The sequence below is a fragment of the Somniosus microcephalus genome, chromosome 7 (assembly GCF_052327205.1).
Source record: "Somniosus microcephalus isolate GS21.2 chromosome 7, FLI_Smic_1.0, whole genome shotgun sequence".
NCBI lineage: Eukaryota > Metazoa > Chordata > Chondrichthyes > Squaliformes > Somniosidae > Somniosus > Somniosus microcephalus.
Genome location: NC_140993.1, coordinates 96,690,917 through 96,716,229, shown reverse-complemented (window position 1 = coordinate 96,716,229; position 25,313 = coordinate 96,690,917). Strand labels below are relative to the sequence as shown.

General features: G+C 42.6%; 2 protein-coding genes across 3 annotated transcripts in view; one reads left to right on the top strand and one right to left on the bottom strand.

Annotated features, from left to right (window-relative positions):
* Positions 1-494: 494 nt before the first annotated feature.
* zfand1 (zinc finger, AN1-type domain 1) lies at positions 495-14,229 on the bottom strand. Of its 2 annotated transcripts, none has more exons than XM_085992764.1 (8): positions 14,149-14,229; positions 11,371-11,413; positions 11,193-11,232; positions 9,773-9,900; positions 9,595-9,686; positions 8,711-8,850; positions 4,985-5,140; positions 495-3,256 (listed from the first exon to the last, which is right to left on the bottom strand). In XM_085992764.1, the coding sequence occupies exons 1-8, from the start codon at positions 14,201-14,203 to the stop codon at positions 3,086-3,088; spliced, it is 825 nt and encodes a 274-aa protein (XP_085848890.1). In that variant the 5' UTR covers positions 14,204-14,229; the 3' UTR covers positions 495-3,085. The 2 variants fall into 2 exon arrangements, with proteins under 2 accessions (XP_085848890.1, XP_085848891.1); XM_085992765.1 differs by having other exon boundaries at positions 8,732-8,850.
* The window catches only part of LOC147114805 (charged multivesicular body protein 4b-like), a 41,787-nt gene continuing 30,701 nt past the window's right edge, over positions 14,228-25,313 (top strand). Inside the window, exon 1 of the mRNA XM_085992766.1 lies at positions 14,228-14,542. Coding sequence (XP_085848892.1) covers positions 14,341-14,542 — 202 coding nt within the window. The 5' untranslated portion in view covers positions 14,228-14,340. The remainder of the gene's footprint in view (positions 14,543-25,313) is intronic.

The window sequence follows — 25,313 nt, the reverse complement described above, 5'->3', positions numbered from 1 at the left end:
TGTCTATACAAACTTCTCACAATTTTCCCGCCCCTGGGCTGAATGGCCTCCTTCCATGAAAATGGGGACTGAATTGTGTCTGTACATCCTGATCTAATTAAACCCCACTCCACCTGAAGGCTTCATCTAGTCTTAACTCCAGTAAGTAATGCCACAGAAAATTGATATATTTCTGTCCAACTTCCTGTTGTCATGGTTTTTGGTCAGCTTTTATGTTAACATTGAAATTGCTTAGGTAAACAAGCTCTGCCTAGTAGGTGGCACAGTGGAGTGAGTTTCTAAAGCCTCGCTCCCAACTGTCATCAGTTTACATATAAAAACTTCCATTCAAATGATTACTAGAATTCAGTGTTGTTCATGTTTTTAGTGTCTTGTTTGCATTAAACTTTTAGTAATGATTATTTCAATGACCTCAACTATATCAGTGTAACCAGTGCTGAGGTACCTATGACATTATATCCAACTCTGCAAGTAAACTGTACAAAGACAAAATGTATCTGTAAAAAATTTAATCATATTCCATGATTTTAAGAATGTGCAAGAGTGTTCAAATGTCTTGTGGGGGAAAACCTAGTGATGGCAGTTTTAAATCATTCACGAGTTTAATTTTCTATAAATCACTAATAATAATTTATGAGAGATGTTTGTTATTTCCAAACATAATCAGAGCTAATTAAATTTTCAGTCAACATTAATTACATTCTGGCAACCCTCTATGCTCACTCCAGGTAAATACTGTGATATTTGAAAAGTCCAAGTTGCTATAAAATAAATGCCATTTAGAAATTTGAAGATCAACTCTAGTTTACTCCGCTTTCAATTCAAAAAGATGTTCTTAAATATGTTACTCCAAGTAGCAGGCCCGATAATGCTACGATAGCAGCATAACAAATTAAGAATATATTTCTCAACAGATTATTTCTTCTATTTTGCTAGATATTTTTTGATAATTATTTGACAAAGATAGAACTTGCGCTTATATAGCACCCTATCACATTCTCAAGATGTCCGAAGCATTTCAGAATCAGCGAGTTACTGTTGAAGAGCATTTGTTGCTATGTCACTAAACATGGCTACCAATTTGTGCAGTTATGTCCCACAAACAGTAAATGACAAATCAGTTTTTGGTGGTGTTGGTTAAGGAAGGCTTTCCAGAACAACTGAAGAACCCTCTACTCTTTGAATAGTGCCATAGTCTTTAATGTCCATCTGAACTAGAGGCACAGGCAGATGGGACTTTGGTTTAACATCTTGCCTGAAAGAGCACACCTTTGACAATGCAGAATGCTCTTCAGTATTGCACTGAAGTGTGCTCAAGTCATGGAGTGTGTTTGAACTCGCAAGCTTCTAACTCAAGAGGTGAGAATGCTACCAATGCAGCCTAGCTGACATTGTTTATAGTAATCAGAATCTACAGTAAGTCAAAGAAAACTTAACCTTATTTTGTTGCCATTTTCATATTTGTAAAAATCAAGAAATCTTTGGAGGTCAGAAAATTTGAGATCTACACTGAGTGAATACCACTGATTAACACAGAAAAGTAATCTAGCTTAGTGTCTGGTGGAATAGAGTGCACCAAATTAACATATAAAACTGGGTGATAGAATTAGTATAGCATTGAAATATAGGGCATTTTTTCCAACATACACTTTTTATACACTCTCATGTTTATTGGTAGCTGGTTCAGACAGTTTAGCTACTCTCAGCTCATGATGGAAAACTTTTTTTAAAATTTGTTCTTGGGATGTGGAAAAGGCAGTATTTATTTATTCTCTAGTTGCCCCCAATAACAACATGTTATATAGCACCTTTAACATAGTAAAACGTCCCAAGGCACTTCACAGAAGCGTCATCAAACAAAATTTGACACCGAGCCACATAAGGAGAAATTAGGGCAGATACCAAAAGCTTGTTCAAAGAGGTAGCTTTTAAGGAGCGTCTTAAAGGAGGAAAGAGAGGTAGAGACGGAGAGGTTTAGGGCCTTGACAGCTGAAGGCACGGCCACCAACGGTTGAGCGATTAAAATCAGGGATACTCAAGAGGCCAGAATTAGAGTGCAGATATCTGAGGGTTGTGGGGCTGGAGGAGATTACAGAGATAGGGAGGGGCAAGGCCATGGAGGGATTTGAAAACAAGGATCAGAATTTTAAATTCGAGGCATTGCTTAACGGGGAGCCAATGTAGGTCAGCGAGCACAGGGGTAGCGGGTGAACGGGACTTGGTGAGAGTTAGGACACGGGCAGCAGAGTTTTGGATGACCTCAAGTTAACGTAGGGTAGAACGTGGGAGGCCAACCAGGAGTGCGTTGGAATAGTTAAGTCTAGAGGTAACAAAGGCATGGATGAGGGTTTAGCAGCGGATGAGCTGAGGCAGGGTTGGAGTCAGACAATGTTACGAAAGTGGAAATAGGCGACCTTTGTCATGGCACAGATATGTGGTCAGAAGCTTATTTCAGGGTCAAATAGGACACCAAGGGCATTAAGAGTCAACCTCACAGTGTAGGACTAGAATCGCATGCATGTCAGACCAGGTAGGGGTGCAGGTTTGCTTCCCTGAAGGAAATTTGTAAAAACCAAACTGGTTCACTAATTCATGGTCATTTTCCTGGTGCCAGACCACAAATTACCAGATTTATTGATATCAGTTTCAGAACTTGGTAGGATTTAAACTCATGACCTCTGGGTTGCTTGTCCAGTACTATCACTAGTTTACTATACCCCATAGCACAGGAGGCAAACTAAAACTAAAACTTTAAAAAAGTAGACGAAAGTAAAGGCAAAAAGAACAGAGACAGAAGAGATAATTTTTGAAAATACATTTTCAATTCTAAATATGGTCAGTTCAACTTCAGCTAAATAGTCACCTTTAAAGTAGGTAACAATGGCATTGTACAGATTTTTAAGGCTTCCAAATTAAATTTTAATTAAAAGACAAAGTTTGGTAATATAACAAGGATATACTATTTACACACTGTTTTCTGACAAGATTATAATACATCAAATGTACATATCAACAGAACTAATTTTCTTCAGAGTATTTTCCTATTAAAATAAAAGTAATTAGGTTTTGTTCATTTTAGTAACTGTCATTCCATGTATGAGTTTGTGCTTTCTAATGTTACACAATCATTGTCTAAATATTCAAGGATAATCGTTCCTCCATTGTTCAGTGGGCAGTCAGTACTTGTTATCCACAATTCCAAAGTATGGCCCATGGGCAATACACTTCCTGATTCACTATGACACAGTCTCAGTTTCTGGGGAATAAAAGAAAAAGAGCATTAAGAGGTAGGGATGCAAAAAGTCATTCATCCCACTGAAAGCTTGTCCCTACAGTATATTACCTGTCTCATAATAGCAGTCATAAAAATGCCTCAATATTTTTGATTTTATCACTTTGCTTGATTATTCCAAAACAGTTCCACTCCAAGCAAAAATGGTTTGCTTGATAGCTGTTGTAAATTTACTTTTCACTACTGTAATTTCCATTATGTCCTCCAATCCTACTTTCTTGGTATACTTTGAAGTAATGTTTACCTTATATACGCTAATATTTTATACATTTTTGAGTGTTCCCCCTTAATCAACCTCTTTCTAAACTACAGCACTTTAGTTTCACTAATCTATCTGCTTAGCTCTCAACCCCTTGGCACCTGGGATCAGTCTTGCTCTTTTCTGCACCCTTTCTTCTGCAAACATTTATTTTTTGTAAAGCAATAGCATAACTTCTGTACACTTGTATTCTACGGTGTTGTAATCCTATGGAAAATGGTGTGTCTACTACTGTTTCAGGTCTCTTCCCAACTCGCCACGTGCTAATTCAATCCCATTCATTGTATACCCTTGTTCCATCTTTTTAAAAAAAAATCTATGAATACTTTATATTTATCAATGTTAAGTTTTATTTACCATTCATCTGCCCAATGGCATAACTGTTCTAAATCATTTTGAAAATCCTTTGCAGGATCCACTTTCTCCACTGTTCATCCTATTTGACTTTAAAATAATAGGAACATTGCATACATTGTTTCATCAAACCAATATTTGTTTTTTTAAACATTTATTTACCTTTGTGTTAACCTCATTTTTCCCCTCTAAGAGAACAGGGTAAGCAACCTAGTTCTAGGGCACTGCCAATACCACTCTTATTTGGCTGCCAGAACAAGCGAGAGGGGCTTAGGGAAAAAAACTCTCTTTTCAGCACCACCCACAGGTGGAAGGAGACTATTCAGACTCTAGACTCGATTATTCCAATGTTCTCCTGGCCGGGCTCCCATTTTCCATCCTCCACAAATTTCATTTCATCCAAAACTCTGCTGCCCATATCCTAACTTGCACCAAGTCCCGTTCACCCATCACCCCTGTGCTCACTGACCAACAATGGCTCCCGGTCCTGCAATGGCTCAAATGTAAAATTCTCATCCTTCTGTTCAAATGTCTCCATGGCCTCACCCCTCCATAACCTTTGCCCAGTTCTACGAGATCTCTACTGGCCCTTGTGCTTTCCCGATTTCCTTCGCCCCTTCATTGGTGGTCGTGCCTTCAGCTGCCAAGGCCCTAAACATCTCCTCCTCTCTCTCCTCCTTAAAACTTACCTGTTTGACCAAGCTTTTGGTCACCTATCCTAATATCTCATGTGGCTCGGTGTCAAGGTTTGTCTGATAACGCTCCTGTGAAGCACCTTGCAACATTTTACTACATTAAAAAGGTGCTATATAAATGCAAGTTGTTGGTATTGAGCTCAGCAGGACAGGAGACTGTCATCCATACTCCATCATTCTGCAACAGTATATTTGTGCTCCAGCCACTGCACCAATTTTTATGGTTAGTTTTCTATTTGAAACTGAAGATAAACCCGATTTATCAACACTAACAGATTAATATATCACATGCTGGCTAAATAATGGACATAAACCGATGAAGGTAACAATGGTACATGTATGCAGAAGGTAAATGCAAAACTTTCTTATTTTATCAAGTATTACCTTAGATGCCAAAATATTGTTGTCATTCCTAAGGTTCAACAGTGAAGCTGCATTATCCACCATTTTTCCAATACTCCATTTGGAACAGAAGAACATCGATCTGCTTTTCTCTTTGTTCCCTTTTGGCAAATAAACTTGAAAATATACTCGCTCATTCTGCAAATAACAACTTCAATTCAGTGCTGATTTGTGGCCATTTGTACATTTGAGAAAATCAACTGCTTAACTTTCACCGGTTTGTGTTGCAGATTTACAACTAGGAACCCATAAAATCCTTGAATGGATTACTTTTGTAAAGTTGACCTAATTTGCAAAAGATTTAAGTGGTTAAAACGCCATGAAAGTTCTGGCCTGAGGATCTAAACTATCTACTGGTTCTTTTTACTCTAGAAAAGTGTAAATTTGATAGAAGCATGTAAAATGATGAAAGGACTAGATCACGTCCATGTAGTTCGGGAGAACAAGGGGATATGTGTAAAAGTTACACACAGAACCAGGTTAGCGGTCAGGAGATTTTTCTTTTCATAGGAGGGTATGGACCATTGCAATAAGTTGTTGGCTTGTGCAGATTCACTGCAGATATTCAAAAGGAAGCTGAACGAGTTCTTGGAGGAAGCCGATATTGCTGCATACAAAAGGGTAGATGGGATTTTGGGCGATTAACCTCGTGGTCACTTATTTCTTGGAACTTATTTTTGTTTGCCTTCAGGGGTTTCAGAGGAATTTCACAGAATTATTTTTTCCTCGACTTGGTTTACGGTTTTAAAAATCTTTTCTTTCTTGCATCGCCAAGGAGATTACATGGCTGCTGGTGGATGGGGAGCATTGAGGGTTGTGATGCTTAGTTGCAACATGACTTATTTTTTATTCATTCACGGTATGTGGGCATTGCTGGCAAGGCCAGCATTTATTGCCCATCCCTAATTGCCCCCGAGAAGGTGGTGGTGAGCTGCCTTCTTGAACCACTGCAGTCCGTGTGGTGAAGGTACTCCCACAGTAGGGTACGGTAGCATAGTGGTTATGTGACTAGTAATCCAGAGGTCTGGAGTTCAAATCCCACCACGATAGCTGGGGAATTTAAATTCAGTTAATTAAATGAATCTGAAATAAAAAGCTAGTATCAGTAATCAGTAATTAAATCAGTAATGAAACTAGCAGATTGTTGTAAAAACCCATCTGGTTCACTAATGCCCTTTAGGAAAGGAAATCTGGCCTATATGTGACTCCAGACCCACAGCAATGTGGTTGACTCTTAACTGCCCTCTGAAATGGCGGCTCACCACCAGCTTCTCAATTAGGGATGGGCAATAAATGCCCACATCCCATGAACAAACTTTTAAAAAAGTGCTGCTAGGGAGGGAGTTCCAGGATTTTGAACAGCGACAGTGAAGGAATGTCGATATATTTCCAAGTCAGGATGTAGAACTGAATGAGACAGGCTAGATGGACCAGCTGGTCCATTTTTATGTCTTTTTCTTATGTTCAAATTCATGATGGTACACACATCACACACCATGAGGGTTCCTTGCATTATCATCCCTGTGTCTAACTTAAAGATATAGATTGTGTTAGCCTGCACTCCCACTAACACCAAACTGTCAAGAATCATACTCTGCTTACTCACGTCACACACATTAAATTATATAAAAAGAAAACTTCTGTCCAACCGACTTGAAGACTGAGCTCTATCTATGGCTGAATTCTGGCCTCTTGCAACTTGAGACCGATCTCCTGCTACTCAGCTCAAATTTATACTGTCTTAACTTACACAATAGCCCAACTGCCACAGGAAAAACAATTAATTAGAGAACAGCTAATCACACCTCTTCTGTAACCAATTACTTGTTACCAGCTTAAACCTGTCCACAGTTAAGACATCAAGGAAACAAGTTTAAACAGCTTCTAGTATTAAATAGGTAAAACGAAGTAAATAAACTCACAATACAGTAAAATAAATAAATGAACATTTCAGTACTAGTGTCCTAATCACTTCCTGACCTTACACACTCCATTGTTCTCTCAGCTCAAAATTGGTGCAATCTACGATACCCTGGACTTTGGGGAAAATGTGCAACTTGGGCAAACCCATGGCCCTCTTGTTGGTTCCATCTACCCATTAAGAAAGTGATGAAACTTTATACTCTGGTGCACAGCACACACGTCATCTGTTATCAATGTCCCCAGTAGCAACCTAGAAGGAGCCCGAGGCCAAAAGATTCTGGGTTACAGTGGCCTTTAGAGCAAACAGGTCCCTGCCATGCAGGTTGTCTGCAGGTCATTTTGCAACATGCAACATAACTGTTACTCTTTCCTTAGCGAAACACTGCTTTCACATGCATTACACCTCTGACAAGTGCCTTTACCTGTATATAACAGGAAACGCTGGAAAAACTCAGCAGGCCAGGCAGCATTGGTGGAGAGAGAAACAGAGTTAACGTTTCAGCTCGATGACCTTTCGTCAGAACTGGGAAAAAAGCAGGAAATGGAAAGCAAGTTTTGGGGCTGGGAAAAGGGGGAGGGGATGAAAGAACAAAAGGGAAGGTCAGTGATAGGATAGAAAGCAGGAGAGATTAAGAGACATTAAGAGATATTCAAGGCAAGGGGAGGTGGAAATGGGACAGGTTAAGGAACAAAGGATGGCTCTAGATGGGGTGTGAATTGCGCTGGCAGAATGAAGGACAGCTGAAGGGAGGAAAGAAAAAACAAAAGTGTGGATAAAAAAAGAAAATATATATGTGATAGGGGCCGAGGTTATGATCTGAAATTGTTGAATTCTATGTTGAGCCCAGAGGGCTGTAGAGTGCCTAATCGAAAGATGAGGTGCTGCTCCTTGAGCTTACGCTGAGCTTCCGTGGAACAATGCAAGAGGCCGAGGACGGTGAGGTGTGAGTGGGAGTGGAGCAGTGAATTAAAGAGACAGGCCACCGGGAGCTTGGGGTCCCCCTTACGGACTGAATGGAGGTGTTCCGCAAAGCAGTCACCCAATCTGCGTTTGGTCTCCCCAATGTAGAGGAGACCACATCGTGAGCAGCGAATACAGTATACTAGATTGCAAGAAGTACAAGTAAATCGCTTTACCTGTATACTCAGTTGGGAGCACAAGGGTGCATCTGTGCATGGTATTGCTTACAATCCTAGCATTCTTCCTCTTTCTCCAAGTAAGTCAAATAAAGGTGAATTCCTACATGGACAGCTATCCAACGGTTCAGGAATTGTTCAAAACCAGAGTCATCAAAATCCCTCCTACAAACTCCTTTCATATACAGCAGAGAATTGTAATAGAAATTTATTTTGAATAACGGGTTAATAAAATAACATTCAGAATGCACCTGTTGCCCCTTGAAATGCTTTGACACACAAATGGTATGTCTTGGATGATGAAGTTATATGGGCATGAGGAGAAACAAGTGTACTCATGTTGTAAACTATGCTAAATCACAACATCTAAATGATACCACTTCCCTGCTCATTTAAATATTATGAAACTCACACCTATTTTTGGCAGGAACTTCTGCTACCTGCCCAACCCACACAAGAATGCAATCAGCATACAGAATGGTCAGAGACCTACTGGGACTGATCTCTGCCTATTTTTACACTCTGTCTGCACATGTTTCGAGGGCATGAGAGAGACTAAAAATCAGCCTAGAGACATCATTTTAAAAAATAGGAAACTTATCACAATATGCACTATCCCCGTCAGGGAAACTTCAATGAAGATTTCACCTTAAATAGACTGACATTAACCTGTGGTATGGACTTGTCTCCAACAGCATGTAGCTTCAACTTCATAAGTGCCACTTTTGCAGCAGTTGCATTGTTCTTTGCTCCTTTTCTTCCTTTCTTCAGTGGGACTGCATTAGTGGCTTTTGAAAGAAAGACTTGTATTTATATAGTGCCTTTCACGACCACCGGATGTCCCAAAGTGCTTTACAGCCAATGAAGTACTTTTTGTACTGTTGTAATGTAGGAAACGCTTTAAATAGTTTTTCTGATTTAAAAAAAGTTTAATTCAAGACAGACAAAAGGCAACAGCAATGATGGCTGAGTTAATAATTTTCCTGCCCATTCAAAACCAGTAAGATATTGTCACCTATCCCTGCAACAAATATATCATGTCCATACTGTGCAATTTAATAATAACTGCAAAAAGAACCACCAAATAGGCTATGCAGGTGTTGATGTTTTGTGCTGCTGAGTATTACATGAAAGATTATCCTCAACTATCCATGCAGTGAATTAAGGATTGCAGCCAGGACAGATGAAGTGTTCCTCCAAAATGGTAGGAAAGTGTTAAACTGCACTTATGTCATAAACCTACCAGTAGCTAATTACAGTTGCTTTAGAAAAAGGCCTGAACAAAAAGGGTGTGTCTGGCCTCACCCTTAGACCAGGGATCAGCACATACGAAAACAATATCCACAAAATTCTAATAATTTCCTGTTCTACTACAACTAGGAATGTACAATTTGTTATTGTATTTTTAGTTTTAACTAAGCTGACGTATGCTTTTTGTGCATTTGTTTAGACTCTAAAGATTAATTTACTCATAGCCAGGCCACAATCAATAGAAAGGTTATGCTGTTTATGAAAGGTAATACAGTACTTGCCAACAGTCTCTTTAAGTACTTGCTGAGAGATAACCAAACGTGATTTCGGCACCTCCTGCTTTTCACAGTCGTGATCTGACTGGTGTCGATGCCTGAAACAGAAACAGAAACATCAACATACTGAAGTGCAAATCTTAACCAATACCAGTATCAGAACTCAGCTTACACAAATACTCACCCCAGACAAAAGTGTTTCTCACAGTGCGAGCAAATTACTGGCAAGAGTTCTTTTGCCTTACAGCTTCTGTATGTACAGTTGTAAGATGAAGGCCCTTCAGATTTCACTGGTTCTTTTCTTAAACATACCTGAAATTTGAATTTCAGACTTTAAATATTTAGCTCCCTCACTCTGTAGCACTCTAAATGTTACTACATACTAGCAGATCTCCAACTGTGTTGCTCAGTGAATAAGTGTGTTTACGACATGTAGGGGATAACATTGTGACCACTGATTTACAGTGACTGAATAATTTATATTTCATTCTTATTCAATTATATTCTGGGACTTTTCCTCGTGCCATGGCAATTCAATTCCACAATTCTTCCATTATTCTGTGGAAACTGTAATTAAATGGTCTTTATTTTACTGCAATGCATCCTGTAGGTGGTTACATACAAACGTTAGAGTTTTTTCTGTTTCAGTTTTTCCAATTCAAATTGATATCATATGTTTACAAGGATAGAAATACTTCTGTTGCTGTCACCATTATAGCTGCTAATTTTTGCCATATAATAGCAAGCCAGGTGACAGGAATTTAAAATTTTCCATTAAAGAGATTTCCACTTTATGTTCCTCACATCCTGCATCATTTGTCAGTAAGTGAGAGAGTAGGTAATAACCTCTCAGCTTCCTGACAAATATGTGCTGTAGTGCCCATTAAGAGATGTACAAATGGAACTTAGGGAAACTTGTCCATTAAGTTTCCGTCCTCGTGGGAAGTGCCTCACCTCCACTACCACTCACTTATGGTTCGGTGAATTAGTAGTGCATCTCTGAAAGGGAGAGGCTTTTAAAAGTAAAGGGGGTGTTACTAAAAAAACAATAGTTTGTCTTACCAGGAAATTCATTATCCTAGTTATTATGTGCATATATTTAAACATGTTTTACAGTTTTAATGATTGGTACGTGCAAATGATGCTGCAATATACACCGTTTCTCACTTTAACCCCAATAACATAATTATGACATGAGGCAGATACAATAAAAACCTCCATTCAGTTGTCATGACAATTTGCCTCAACCCAAACCTAGAACACACCCTGAATTGCACCACTCAGGCATTTTTGCCTCAGAGCAACATTGACAAATTTAGCACAAGCCTATGGTTAGTTCTGTAATCATAGTGGAAAATGAGATTTAGATTTACCAATAAAAAGGGGACCTTAAATGTTGTCTTAATAGAGTTAAAAATATAGTTAAAAATGATAACTCAAAATTGTCTGGCACATTCCAAACAGAGGCCTGCAGCACAATATGACACAAAAGATTCTTTCTGATCTATTTAAATAATACAGGGAAAGTGAACCATCTATAGCCCACATTGATGCAAAAAAAGCATAAAATACTACATGCACATGTATGATCTACAAAAACTCACCCCAGAACAACCATGAGCATCTTTACTTCTATGTTCAAGGCTAAAGAAAAGGAAGAATATATGGTATGCCAACTGCAATATTGCAAGAATGAAGAGGAATCATCCCTATTGTTATATTTGTAGAATGTATTTTCCTAGTTACAATTGTAGCTACTTATTTTGATGAACAATACTGTACCAGTAAGTTCCTGAACAGCCATCACAAACAAATGGTAGAAAATCTGAAAGATTGGAGAATATTGGTTAGTTTAACAAAACTCAGCAGCTACTTTGACAGCATATTTGTTATTCACTTAAAATTACTTTAGCGTTTACCTGGAGTGACTATTTCGCAATTATACTGATGAGAAAAAAAAATTGAGTTAGTTCTCAAAGTTCACAATTGACCCAAAAAATAAGGTTAATGATCATCTGGTAACATATAATGAGTTTGATTTTGGAGCCAAATTACCAGTAAACAAGTTTAATAAACATACTTTATATATTTGGCTACAAGACTAGAAATTTAGATCCTTGTTTGGGACATGTGTGGGGGTACATGCAGAGGGAATCACACCAGTGCATTCCTATCAGGTACTGCTGAGTTTCACGCTTTGAGTGTGGTGAATTTTAGATGGTAATTTCCCCACCCTACCCCTGACTTCCAATTTGTTACTGCTTATTTAAGATCAAATACAATCCAGCAGGAGAGATACAGGGTATTTTGGAGAAGCCACAAGAGGTAGTGCTCATCTTGACCTGGTATTTGTAAATAATTAAAGTACAAAAATAAAGGAACTTGTGGCACCCCTGGGGACATCCACCACAGAATGATTAAGTTTAGCTTAATGAATACAGGATAGTAAACTTTTCTGAAATACTTCTTCCTCCGAGTAATCAAAGGGAAATAATGAGCAACATGCCCACACAGAGTTATCCCAGTCAAAATTAATGACTTAACAAAGATGAAAGTCCTCAATAGGGTGAAAGGACTCCAAAAATTTTTTTCTCAGGGATAGGTGGTTATTTATCTGAATGCTAAGAGACTAGGAAGGAGATTTGAGAGGCATTGACAATTATGAGGGAGTCACTCGACTTGGGGGAAAATAACATTCAATTGGAAACAGACCAACGGGGCACCCATATTCAAAATGGCCAACAAATTAGTCTCAAGCAACTATAGAACCATTAGTTTTATTTCAATTGTGTGTAAAATAATTGAATCTATGCAATAATAAATCACTTAGCAGTGATCAACATAGATTCAGAGGGGGTAGATACTGCTTGACCAAATTCCTTGACTTCACTAAGGACGTAATATCCCAAATGGATTATGGTAATCTCATCGAAAGCGTTGGGTCTAGACTTCTAGAAGGCATCTGTCAAAGTTCTGTGTGAAAAGGCATAAGTTCAAAGCTTCAGGGATTCTGGGTAAACCTTGGATATGGATAAGAAATTGGCTGAAGGGTAGAAAACAACAGGTACTTATTGGAGCAGTTAAATGACGAGGAGGGAAGAGTACTGAGTGAGGTGCCCCAGGGATCTTTGTTAGGGCCACTACTATTTCTAACTTACATCAATGATTTAGATTTAGAAACCCAATATAAATTAGTCAAAAATGCAGACGATACCAAACTAGAAGCAGCAGTGGAATTAGAGGAGCCCGTGCAGAAATTATAAAATGAACTGGATAAAATATGTAAAATGTCAAATGAAGACAGACAGATGTAGAGTGCTACACATTGGAAGGAAAATGGGCAACACACATACTATCAATGGTTTGAAATAGCTAAGGGTGAAGCTGAAAAAGACTTATGAGTTTTAGTAGACAATGCTCAATCAATGCAGAGCAGCAATCAACAAAGCCAACAGAATGTTAAAACTTCATAGCCAAAGCACTTGAATGAAAGTCATAGGAAGTTCAGGTCAAACTGTAGTGTTATGGTCAGACCACAGCTTCAGTACCATGTCCAATCACCGGAGACAGCACAGCGAATTGGGCTTTTCAGCCAAGAACAGAGTGCTAGAGCCAAGAAGATCTGGAGAAGTGAAACAATGTGACAAATCCTAACTTGGATTCGCTATTGTCTTGGAAGAAAGTCAAACTATACATTTTTGAACAAAATAAACAGCCGCTGGAAGTATACAAGGAACGCACTGCTACCAGAATCCACCTGAGCATTAGGTCAGTGGGGGACATCAGTCACTTCTCTGGACATGACAGACTGTGGCTCAAGAGTCTGGCTGTGAGAAGTATATAAGATTGTAAACGGCATGGCAAAGGCAAATCAGGAAAATTACTTTAAATCATGAACAAGTGAATGGATTCCCAGATAAAATGTTGGAGACCAAAACCCTGAAATTATTTAAGAACTGGACCACAATGTGGTTTTGGAAATGGTCTTTAGGGTCATTTTGGATGGATGGGCAAGAATGGCCTCCCTCATCCATAATTATCTTCACAATCCTTGCAGAGGAATGAGTGACATTCATCTGCTTCCTGTTGATAGGACTTAAATGTAAGACATTAACGATATTAATAGAATCACAGAAATTTACGGCACAGGAGGTCATGCAGCCCATCGTGTCTGTGCGGGCCAAAAAAGAGCTATCCAACCAAACCCCACTTTCCAACTCTTGGTCCGTAGCCTTGTAGATTAATAATTCAAGTGTATATCCAAGTACTTTTTAAATGCAGACAGTACGTTCCAGACCCCCACCACCCTCTGGGTACAAAAAATGTTCTCCTCAACTCCCCTCTAATCCTTCTACCAATTACATTAAATCTATGCCCCCTAGTTATTGACCTCACTGCTAGGGGGAAATAGTTGCTTCCTATCCAGGCCCCTCATAATTTTATACAACTCGATATTCCCGTCGCGGTTTACACGACACAGTAAAATGTTTACGAAGGCCCGAGAGTGACTGCAGCTGCCCCTCCCAGCTTCTTACCGAGCTGTCCCTCCCAGCTTCTTACCGAGCTGTCGGCACTGCTGCACTTCGCACCGCTGCCCGAGCCCCAGCTCCGCCATTTTGTCGCCGGCTCCCTGCACACCGCCCCCGCACCGAGCAACAGCCGCTTTGCCGGAAGTGCTCCCGGAACGGTCGCGCGAGCCGCGGCGCCTTCCTTGTTTTTCCGTCCGGCTCGAGGCGGCGGCGGCCGATCGTTATGAGTAAAGTTGCAAACTTCTTCAAGGGCGGCCCGAGCTCGGACTCGTCCCGCTCCAGGAAACAGGGTCCGAGCCCGCAGGAAGCCCTCCATCGTCTCCGGGAGACCGAGGAGATGTTGACCAAGAAACAGGAATACCTGGAGAATAGGATCGAGAGAGAGCTGGAGACCGCCCGGAGAAGCGGCACCAAGAACAAGAGAGGTAGGAGCCTAGACAGTGTCAGTAAAGCAGCCATAGACAGCAACAGTATACCAGCCATAGACAGTGTCAGTATACCAGCCTCAGACAGTGTCAGTATACCAGCCTCAGACAGCACCAGTATACCAGCCATAGACAGTGTCAGTATACCAGCCATAGACAGTGTCAGTATACCAGCCATAGACAGCATCAGTATACCGGCCATAGACAGCACTAGTATACCAGCCATAGACAGCACCAGTATACCGGCCATAGACAGCGTCAGTATACCAGCCACAGACAGCGTCAGTATACCAGCCACAGACAGCACCAGTATACCAGCCATAGACAGCACCAGTATACCGGCCATAGACAGCACTAGTATACCAGCCATAGACAGCACCAGTATACCGGCCATAGACAGCGTCAGTATACCAGCCACAGACAGCGTCAGTATACCAGCCACAGACAGCACCAGTATACCAGCCATAGACAGCACTAGTATACCAGCCATAGACAGCATCAGTATACCGGCCGTAGACAGCGTCAGTATACTAGCCACAGACAGTGTCAGGTATACCGGCCACAGACCGCACCAGTATACCGGTCTCAGACAGCACCAGTATACCGGCCACAGACAGCGTCAGTATACCGGCCACGGACAGCGTCAGTATACCGGCCACGGCCAGCGTCAGTATACCGGCCACGGCCAGCGTCAGTATACCGGCCACGGACAGCGTCAGTATACCGGCCACGGACAGCGTCAGTATACCGGCCACGGACAGCGTCAGTATACCGGCCACGGACAGCGTCAGTATACCGGCCACGGACAGCGTCAGTATACCGGCCACGGACAGCGTCAGTATACCGGCCACGGACAGCGTCAGTATACCGGCCACGGACAGCGTCAGTATACCGGCCACGGACAGCGTCAGTATACCGGCCACAGCCAGCACCAGTGAACTGGCCACAGCCAGCACCAATATACTGGCCACAGACAGCAGCAGTATACCAGCCACAGACAGCACCAGTGGACCGGCCACAGACAGCACCAGGGCAGGAACACAACTACCCCTCCGAGTATCCACTACACCAGAGGCAGGTACACAACTACCCCTCACCTACAAGTATGCACCACATCAAGGAAAGCACAACTATCCCATCCCTAGGAATATATCATTGCACGAAGGGCAAAAGAAGCAGGAGCAATATAAATAATACAGCATCAGGAGCAAGGGATAGGAAATCATCTTCAAATCAGCACCAGTAACAAGTGAGGTAGAAGCACAGCTCCTATAGCATCAAGGATGAACGAGATAGCAACACAACAAATATTACCATCAAAATATAATGCCTATCTCTCACTCCCAAATAGAATACAGTACTGAGGCAAAAAGTCTACAAGGCTACTCTCTCACATTCCCCCCCAGCACCAAAAGTAAAACTGGTAAGAAATTGATAACAGCCCCAAGAACAACATAGAATTGAGCACAGCTACCCTCTTCCCAGAAATACAGTACAGCACAAGAGACAATTAGAAACACAGCTATCCCTTCCCCAAAGAATGAGCTATCAAGGCCAAGGGATGTTGAAAGTCCCGTTGAACATCTGGGCAGCATAGACAAAATGTAGGGATGCACAGCACATCCCAGCGAGGTTGTAGAAAGGATGAGTGTGCCAGGTAGTGACCTATATAGAACCTACAACATACTTCAACGATAAGAGAAACTAAAAACATATCAAGGAAGGTGAACACCGATATTAACTTCACAGACAGTGTGGAGGCGAACGTAAGGACCTTCATCATCCCCAGATGTGTATGTACTACAGTACTTCCTATAGACATGATAGCAAGAATAAGAGCTGTTAACTTGCAATGTTTCTCCCTTGATAGAAACATAGAAGATAGGAGCAGGAGTAAGCCATTCAATGTGATCATGGCTGATCATTCAAATTCAGTACCCGGTCCCTGCTTTCTCCCCATACCCCTTGAACCCTTTAGCCTTAAGAAATATATCCAACTCCTTCTTGAATATATTTAATGAATTGGCCTCTACTGCCTTCTGTGGTAGAGAATTCCACAGGTTCACCACTCTCTGGGTGAAGAAATTCCTCCTCATTTCTGTCCTAAATGGCTTACCCCTTATCCTTAGACTGTGACCCCTGGTTCTGGACTCCCCGACCATCGGGAACATCCTTCCTGCATCTAGTCTGTCCAGTCCTGTCAGAATTTTATAAGTTTCAATGAGATCCCCTCTCATTCTTCTAAACTCCAGCGAGTATAAGCCCAATCGACCCAATCTCTCCTCATACGTCATTCCTGCCATCCCAGGTATCAGCCTGGTGAATCTTCGCTGAACTCCTTCCATGGCAAGAACATCCTTCCTCAGATAAGGCGACCAAAACTGCACACAATACTCAAGGTGTGGTCTCACCAAGGCCCTGTACAACTGCAGCAAGACATCCTTGTTCCTGTACTCAAACCCTCTCGCTACGAAGGCCAACATACCATTTGCCTTCTTAACCACCTGCATGCTTACCTTCAGCGACTGGTGCACAAGGACACCCAGGTCTTCCCCTTCTCCCAATCTATTGCCATTCAGATAATAATTGCTTTTCTGTTTTTGCCATCAAAGTGGATAACCTCACATTTATCCACGTTATATTGCATCTGCCATGCTTCTGCCCAATCACCCAACCTGTCCAAATCATACTGGAGTTTCTCGGCATCCTCCTCACAGCACACACGCCCACCCAGCTTTGTGTCGTCTGCAAACTTGGGGATATTACATCTAGTTTCCTTGTCTAGATCATTAATATATATTGTGAATAGCTGGGGTCCAAGGACCGATCCCTGCGGTACTCCACTAGTCACTGCCTGCCACTCGGAAAAAGACCCGTTTATTCCAACTCTTTGCTTTCTGCCTGCCAACCAGTTCTCTATCCAAGTCAATACCTTGCCCCCAATCCCATGTGCCTTAACTTTACACGCTAATCTTTTATGTGGGACCTTATCGAAAGCCTTCTGAAAGTCCAAATACACCACATCCGCTGGTTCTCCCTTATCTATTTTACCATCTATTCATCCCAAACCCAACCAATCCCACACACAACAAACATGCACCCACTGGCAAAACCAATACATCAGAAAGAAATAAGTAGTTGCGTTTAGCACCAATAAACTAAGCAAAAGGGATGCAAACACCAAGTTTACAACATAATCCAGAGATATTGAACCAAGAACAACAAAATTGTCTGGAAAGCCACAGCAAATAAGATGAATTAGACACATCCACAAGACTGGAATATCAAGAACTACAGCCTAAGATTACATTGATCTGAGCAAACTTGGGATGTATCAGATGTACATTAAAGGCTAAACAATGAAAATAGCTGCAGATACATATGTAAAATAATATACTTGTAATACAAAAAAATAAACAGTAAATGCAGCATCATGAAAAGGAGAATGAGGAGATAATTAAACAACTACAAAAATTAATTAGAGTAATAAAAATTGTACCATAATCCAAAATTGGGAGGGCTGGGGGAGAATGCTAGAGACAATGGGCTGGATTTTGATACTGGAAGCGTGGAGGAGGCAGGACTACAAGTTTTGGGGTTGTAGTCCCGCCTCCATCAAGTTGTGGCCAACCCACGCGATTTTCACTTGATTGACCTTGTTGAGCCCGCCCAGCGGGCTCAGCAGGCCAATTAAGGGCCACCCAGCAACAGGTGACGTCATAGATTGACATTTCATCTGTCAAGAGCTCTTTGAAGCTGTCAAACATTGACAATCTGTACACTAAGTTAATTCCTTCCCCTCAGGCTGATTTAGAGCTCTCTCCAGAACAGAAAGCTGAATGCTGCAACTTTTGACAGCTCGCGGCCATTCTGCTTTCTGTGCCGGTGAGATGAGGGACTCCCGAGACCTGAAGGAAGGAAGACTGTAAAGGTAAGTAAAGGTAATTAAACTTCTTTAAACACACCAAACACACTTACCTCTGCACTCATGCACACATCACTCACCTGAACACCGGACATCTCGAACCCTCCAAGCCCTTCAGCCCGACGGTCCGCCTCGCTAACTTGGTGTGGTTTGGAGCCGTCGGGAATCCCACACTTCAGGAATAAAAATAGGGATTAGGCTAAAAACTGCCTGTTAACTACCTGTTAACAGGCAGTTAATTGGCACTAATCCCCTTCCCGCCTCGGGGAGGCGGCTCCCAGCACAGGTCGGGTACCCGCCTCCTTTGAAACTGGCATGGGGGCGGGATGGGTTTGTGCCCCCCGATTTCGCGATTTTAACCCCCCACACGCCTCCAATCCCACCTCCACGGCCCAATGAAAATGCTGCCCAATAAAAAGGAAAGCTATATAGTGGCATAGTGGTGCAATGTGATTTTAAAATTATGTTCACTCTACTGTGGGAGAAAATTCAGACCAAGTTATTGTAGGGTCGCTGTTTTGTGCTCCTAGTTGTAGACTTAAGAGTTGCGTTGTCAAGGGCTTAGGAGCTGGTCTCCGGCCTGCCCTTATGATTCCAAGTGGTGTGTGGTACACCAGGATCTGTATGGGAAGTAAAAGTGGAATATAAATACTTCATACACTCAAACTACATCGTTATTTTTAACTCCCCTTTTATTTGCGAGAGTACAGACTTGAGGAGTTAATTTAGCAATGATTATTCTTAATGGATCTGTGGTGCGCATTTATAAAGGGCGTATGTACGAAAGTACAGAACATGCCCCACTAAAGGATAGCATGCCTAATGATTAGCAAGCATTCTAATTGCAAGTGAGTCTGCTGTCACATCTGATAATATTTTCCATTTACTAGCTATCTTGGGTATATTATTTACTGTACACTGTATGCAGATTGAACTACACCTTCATTCAGCAGTGATGTATGAAAAGTGTACGTACACAAAATGGGTAAATGTAGAGTTGTAAGCTCAAGACTGAAACTGTTTACTGTTAATACTGTTAATTTAAAGAGGCTCATGTATTAGAAACACAAAATCTTGGGACCAGAAAAGACCATGGGGTAGATTTTCCTGGAGCCGTCAAGCGGGGTTTCAGGCGTGTGGGGGGGATAATCCGGATTTCGGGGGTCCCGACACCATCCCGCCCAAAACCCGCCTCCACGTAAGTTTCAAGGGAGGCGGGTACCCGCCCCGCACTGGGACCTGCCGACCAGAGGCGGGAAGGGATTAGTGCCAATTAACTACCCGTTAACAGGTAGTTAGCAGGCAGTTTTTAGCCTAATCCCTATTTTGAGGGGTGTCGTGTGGGATTCCCGACGGCTCCAAAACACGCCAGGTTAGAGGAGTCGGGCCGTCGGGTTGAAGGACTTGGAGGGGTCGCGATGTCGGTGTTCAGGTGAGTGATGGGCGCATGAGTGCAAAGGTAAGTGTGTTTGGTGTGTGTAAAGAAGTTTAAATTACCTGTACTTACCTTAACAGTCTTTCTTCCTCTAGGTTTCGGGAGTCCATCACTCAGCCGGCACTGAAAGCAAAATGGCTACAAGCTGTCAAAAGTGACAGCCTTCAGCTTTCATTGCCGGTGACAGTTCTAACTGAGTCTGTGTAGAAGGACTCCGGTTAGAAGTCAGACTGTCAGTGTTTGACAGCTTCAAACAGCTGTGAAACACTGATATATTCATCTGCCAAGACCTCTTGACAGATGAAATTTCAGTCTGTGACGTCACCTGTTGCCGGGTGGCCCTTAATTGGCCTGCTGAGCCCGCTGGGCGGGCTTAACAAGGTCAATCAAGGGAAAATCGCGTGGATTGGCCGAACGTCGATGTAGGCGGGACTAAAACCCGAAAGTTGTAGTCCCGCCTCCTTCCCGACAGCTTTAGGAAAATCGACCCCCATGTGTTCATCTAATCCGCCTTCCTACTGCCCTAACAGTTGTAATTGATGAAGTGACTCTCTTCAAGATATGTGTTCAATTCATTTCTGAAGAGATCTAAGCTACTTGCCCCTACAGTCTCCCTTAGCAAGATATCTTCTTCTTAGGCAGTCCCTCGGAATCGAAGATGACTTGCTTCCACATTAAAAATGAGTTCTCGGGTGACTGATCAGTTCAATGCGGGACCTACAGTCTCTGTCACAGGTGGGGCAGACGGTGGTTGAAGGGGCGGGAGGGTGGGGTGCTTGGGTTGACGTGCGCTCCTTGCGCTGCCTGCGCTTGGCTTCCGCTTGCTCCCGGCGAAGAGACTCGAGGTATTCGGCGCCTTCCCGGATGCTTCTCCTCCACTTTGTACGGCCTTGGGCCAGGGATTCCCAGGTGTCGGTGGGGATGTTGCACTTTTTCAAGGAGGCTTTGATGGTGTCCTTGAAGCGTTTCCTCTGCCCACCTGGGGCTCTGTTGCCGCGTCGGAGCTCCGAGTAGAGCGCTTGTTTTGGGAGTCTCGTATCGGGCGTGCGGACGATGTGACCCGTCCATCGGAGCTGATCGAGCGAGGTCAAAGCTTCGATGCTGGGGATGTTGGCCTGAGCGAGAACACTGACGTTGGTGCGCCTATCCTGCCAATGGATTTGCAGGATCTTGTGGAGGCAGCGTTGGTGGTACCTCTCCAGTGCTTTGAGGTGCCTGCTGTACGTGGTCCATGTCCCTGAGGCATACAGGAGGGCGGGTGTTACTACTGCTCTGTAGACCATGAGCTTGGTGCCGGGTTTGAGGTCCTGGTCTTCAAACACTCTCTTCCTCAGGCGACCGAAGGCTGCACTGGCACACTGAAGGCTGTGTTGGACTCAGTCATCGACGTCTACCCTTGTTGACAGTAGGGTCCCGAGGTATGGAAAGTGGTCCATGTTGTCCAAGGCCTTGTCATGGATTTTGATAATCGGGGGGCAGAACTGTGTGGCGGGTGCAGGTTGGTAGAGGACCTTTGTCTTATGGATGTTTAGTGTAAGGCCCATGCTCTCATACGCTTCGGTGAAGGTGTTAATGATGGTTTGGAGTTCGACCTCCGAGTGTGTGCAGATGCAAGCGTCGTCTGCATACTGTAATTCGACGACAGAGGAAGGGACGACCTTGGATCTGGACTGGAGGCGACGGAGGTTGAACAGTTTCCTGTTTGTTTTGTAAATTAGCTCCACTCCAGCGGGGAGCTTACTGAGGGTGAGATGGAGCATTGCCACAAGGAAGATTGGGAAGAGCGTTAGTCAGTGAAAGTAATGCTTTCTGTTCCGCTTGAATCAGCTTATACTTGTTCAGTTATCCTGTAGCAAATCAAATTGTCCTGACTGTCCTCTATATTCCTAAGCTTTACTAATTTTAATATCTCAATATTCTCATCAGTCTCTTCATCTCCAATGAGGAGCCCCACTTCTGTGAGCATATCCACGTATGTTTTATTCTCTAGTCCCCTAATCATTCTACAGTAGTGACTCTTTGCACTTTTTTCAGCAAATGCACCCTTCCTGTAATGAGGGTTTCAGAAGCCTGGCCAACACTCTCTTAGTGGCAAGATAACCGCCTTTGATCTACACTCCAGTCCCCTAACATCCGTTTACTTTCTTGATAGCAGCCAGATTTTGGCTTGATGTCTTGTGGGATTTTACTAAAACTGCCACATCCCTTTCCTGATTGATCTTAATCCTATAATTGCGCTTCTTAGTTTGTATCTCTTAAGTGCATGACTTTATACTTATATTGAACTGCATCTGCCAATTGTTTGCCGACCTCCCCAGTCTAAGTTCCTATGTAGCTTGCCTCATCTTGCACTGTATTAAGAAGGAAAAAAAACTTCTATTTATAAGCTGCCTTTCACTTCCTCAGAACTCCAAAGCACTTCACAGTCAATGAAGTACTTTTGAAGTGTAGCCACTGTTGTAATGCAGGCAAACGTGGCAGCCAATTTTCACACAGCAAAGTCTCACAAACAACAATAAGATAAATGACAACATAATCTACATGAGGGTGGAAATTGCAGAGGCTCTGCACACAATCTTCAAATCCTCCTTGGATATGGGGATGGTGCCAGAGGACTAGAGGATTGCAAATGTTACATCACTTATTAAAAAAGGGGAGAGGGATAAACCTGGCAACTACAGGCCAGTCAGCCTAATGCCGGTGGTGGGGAAACTTAGAGACAATAATCCAGGACAAAATTAATTGGCATTTCAAAAAGTATGGGCTAATAAATGAAAGTCAGCATGGATTTGTTAAAGGCGAATCATGTTTGACTAACTTGATCGAGTTCTTTGATGAAGTAACGGAGAGGGTTGATGAGGGTAGTGCGGTTGATGTGTATGTGGACTATCAAAAGGTGTTTGACAAAGTTCCGCATAATAGACTTGTTAGCAAAATTAAAGCCCATGGGATTAAAAGGATAGTGGCAGCCTGAATTCAAAATTGACTAAGGGACAGAAAGCAGGGAGTAGTGGTGAATGGTTGTTTTTCAGACTGGAGGGAAGTATATAGTGGTGCTCCCTAGGGGCCGGTATTAGGACCACTGCTCTTTTTGATATATGTTAATGACCTGGACTTGAGCATACAGGGCATAATTTCAATGTTTGCAGATGATACGAAACTCGGAAATGTAGTAAACAATGAGGAGGATAGTAACAGACTTCAGGAGGACATAGACAGATTGGTGAAATGGGCAGACACTTGGCAGATGAAATTTAACACAGTGTGAAGTGATGCATTTTGATAGGAAGAATGAGTAGAGACAATGGCCCTGAAATTAGGATCGGGGGCTTGCCGCGCGTGCAAGCCCCCGATGTGCACTCACCCTGTGCGCCGACATCTGAAGCCGGGCCTGCTTGCATTTCCTGTCACTGGCCCGGTTCAGCTGTCGGCGCATTGTGCTTACCTGATCCAGCGGCGTAGTTAGTGCGATGTGCCGGCTGGGATCAGGTGAGCACTGTGCAGCCAATCAGGGGAGGGGAAACTCATTCATGAGTTTGACAGTAAGAGCTGTCAAACTCATGAAAAGTATGGGCTGCCAAAACACTACTTTAACTTTAAATAAAATTTTAAAAAACACCCCACTGATTATATTAACTGTAAATAAGTTTTAAAAAATGTTTTAAACAATTAATCAATTTTTTGAAAAAAATAAATTAAAAAAAAATAGGGTCTAAAACTAAACTTACCATCCTGTAAATTCTTTAAAAATAACAAACCTGTGGAAAAAAAATGTCTACATTGTACTAAAAGCCCACTTACCTGAAAAACTAAATACTTACGTCTTGTTTTTCCACGCGTAAAGACCGGAGGCCTTTACACGCGCGCAACTCTGGAAAAAAAAAAGGAATTTTACTGCGCACGCGCTGCCTGTGCAGTCGCGCGCGTTCTGCCTCTTAACCCCTTGGGTCAGAGGACAGGAAATGCCGGTTTTCAGCGCATGCGCTGTGCATGCTGAAAACTGGCAGTTCCTCTGGGCACACGCGTGAGTACCCCGTCCGTACTCACGCGTTGTGCCCGGAATTACTGGGCCAAGATGAACTAAATGGTACAATTTTAAGGGGGTGCAGGAACAGAGAGACGCGGGGGTGTATGTACAAAAATCTTTGAAGGTGGCAGGACAAGTTGAGAAGGCTGTTAAAAAGGCATCTGGGATCCTGGGCTTTATGAATGGAGTACAAAAGCAAGGAAGTTATGCTAAACCTTTTATAAAACACTGGTTAGGCCTCAGCTGGAGTATTGTGTTCAATTCCGGGCACCACACTTTAGAAAGGATGTCAAGGCCTTGGAGAGGGTGCAGAAAGATACCAGAGATGAGGAATGTCAGTTATGTGGAGAGACTGGAAAAGCTGGGGTTAGGGTTAGAGCAGAGAAGGTTAAGAGGAGATTTGGTAGAGATGTTCAAAATCATGAATGGTTTTGATAACGTAAATAAAGAGAAACTGTTCGTATTGGCAGAAGGGTCAGTAACCAGAGGACACAGATTGAAGATGATTGGCAAAAGAACCAGAGGCAAAATGAGGAAACATTTTTTTACACAGCGAGTTGTTGTAATCTGGAATGCACTGCCTGAAAGGGTGGTGGAAGCAGATTCAATAGTAACATTCAAAAGAGAATTGGATAAATATTTGAAGGGAAAAACATTTACAGAGTTATGGGGAAAGAGCAGGGGAGTGGGATTAATTGGATAGCTCTACCAAAGAGCTGGTACAGGCATGATGGGTTGAATGGCTTCCTTCTGTGCTGTACCATTCTGTGATTCTATTATCTGTTTTGGTAGTGGTGGTGGTGTTGGCCAGGAGACTAGGAGAATTCCCTGCTCTTCGAGTATTTCCATGGGATATTTTACCCCCACCTGAGAGGGCAGATGGGGCCTCAGTTTAACGTCTCATCTGAGTGTTGCACCTCTGACAGTGCAACACTGCTTCAGTACTGCACTGAAATGCCAGCCTAGATTATAAGAACATAAGAAAGCAGGTGTAGGCCATTGGCCCTTCAAGCTTGCTCCGCTACTACCTTAACTCCACCTTCTCGCACTATCCCCATATCCCTTGATTCCCTTAGTATCCAAAAATCTATCGATTTCTGTCTTGAATATACTTAACCACTGAGCCTCCACAGCTCTCTGAGGTAGTGAATTCCAAAGATTCACAACCCGTCGAGTGAAGAAATTTCTCCTTATCTCAGTCCTAAATGGCCGACCCCTTATTTTGAGACTGTGACCCCTAGTTCTAGACTCCCCAGCCAAGGGAAACATCCTCCCAGCATCTACCCTGTCAAGCCCATCATCCAGCTGGAAAACCACATTTTAATTTGATTTGTTAAGTTTTAGTTGAACTTTTGTTAATTTACAGTCCAATTTGTTTTGTTTT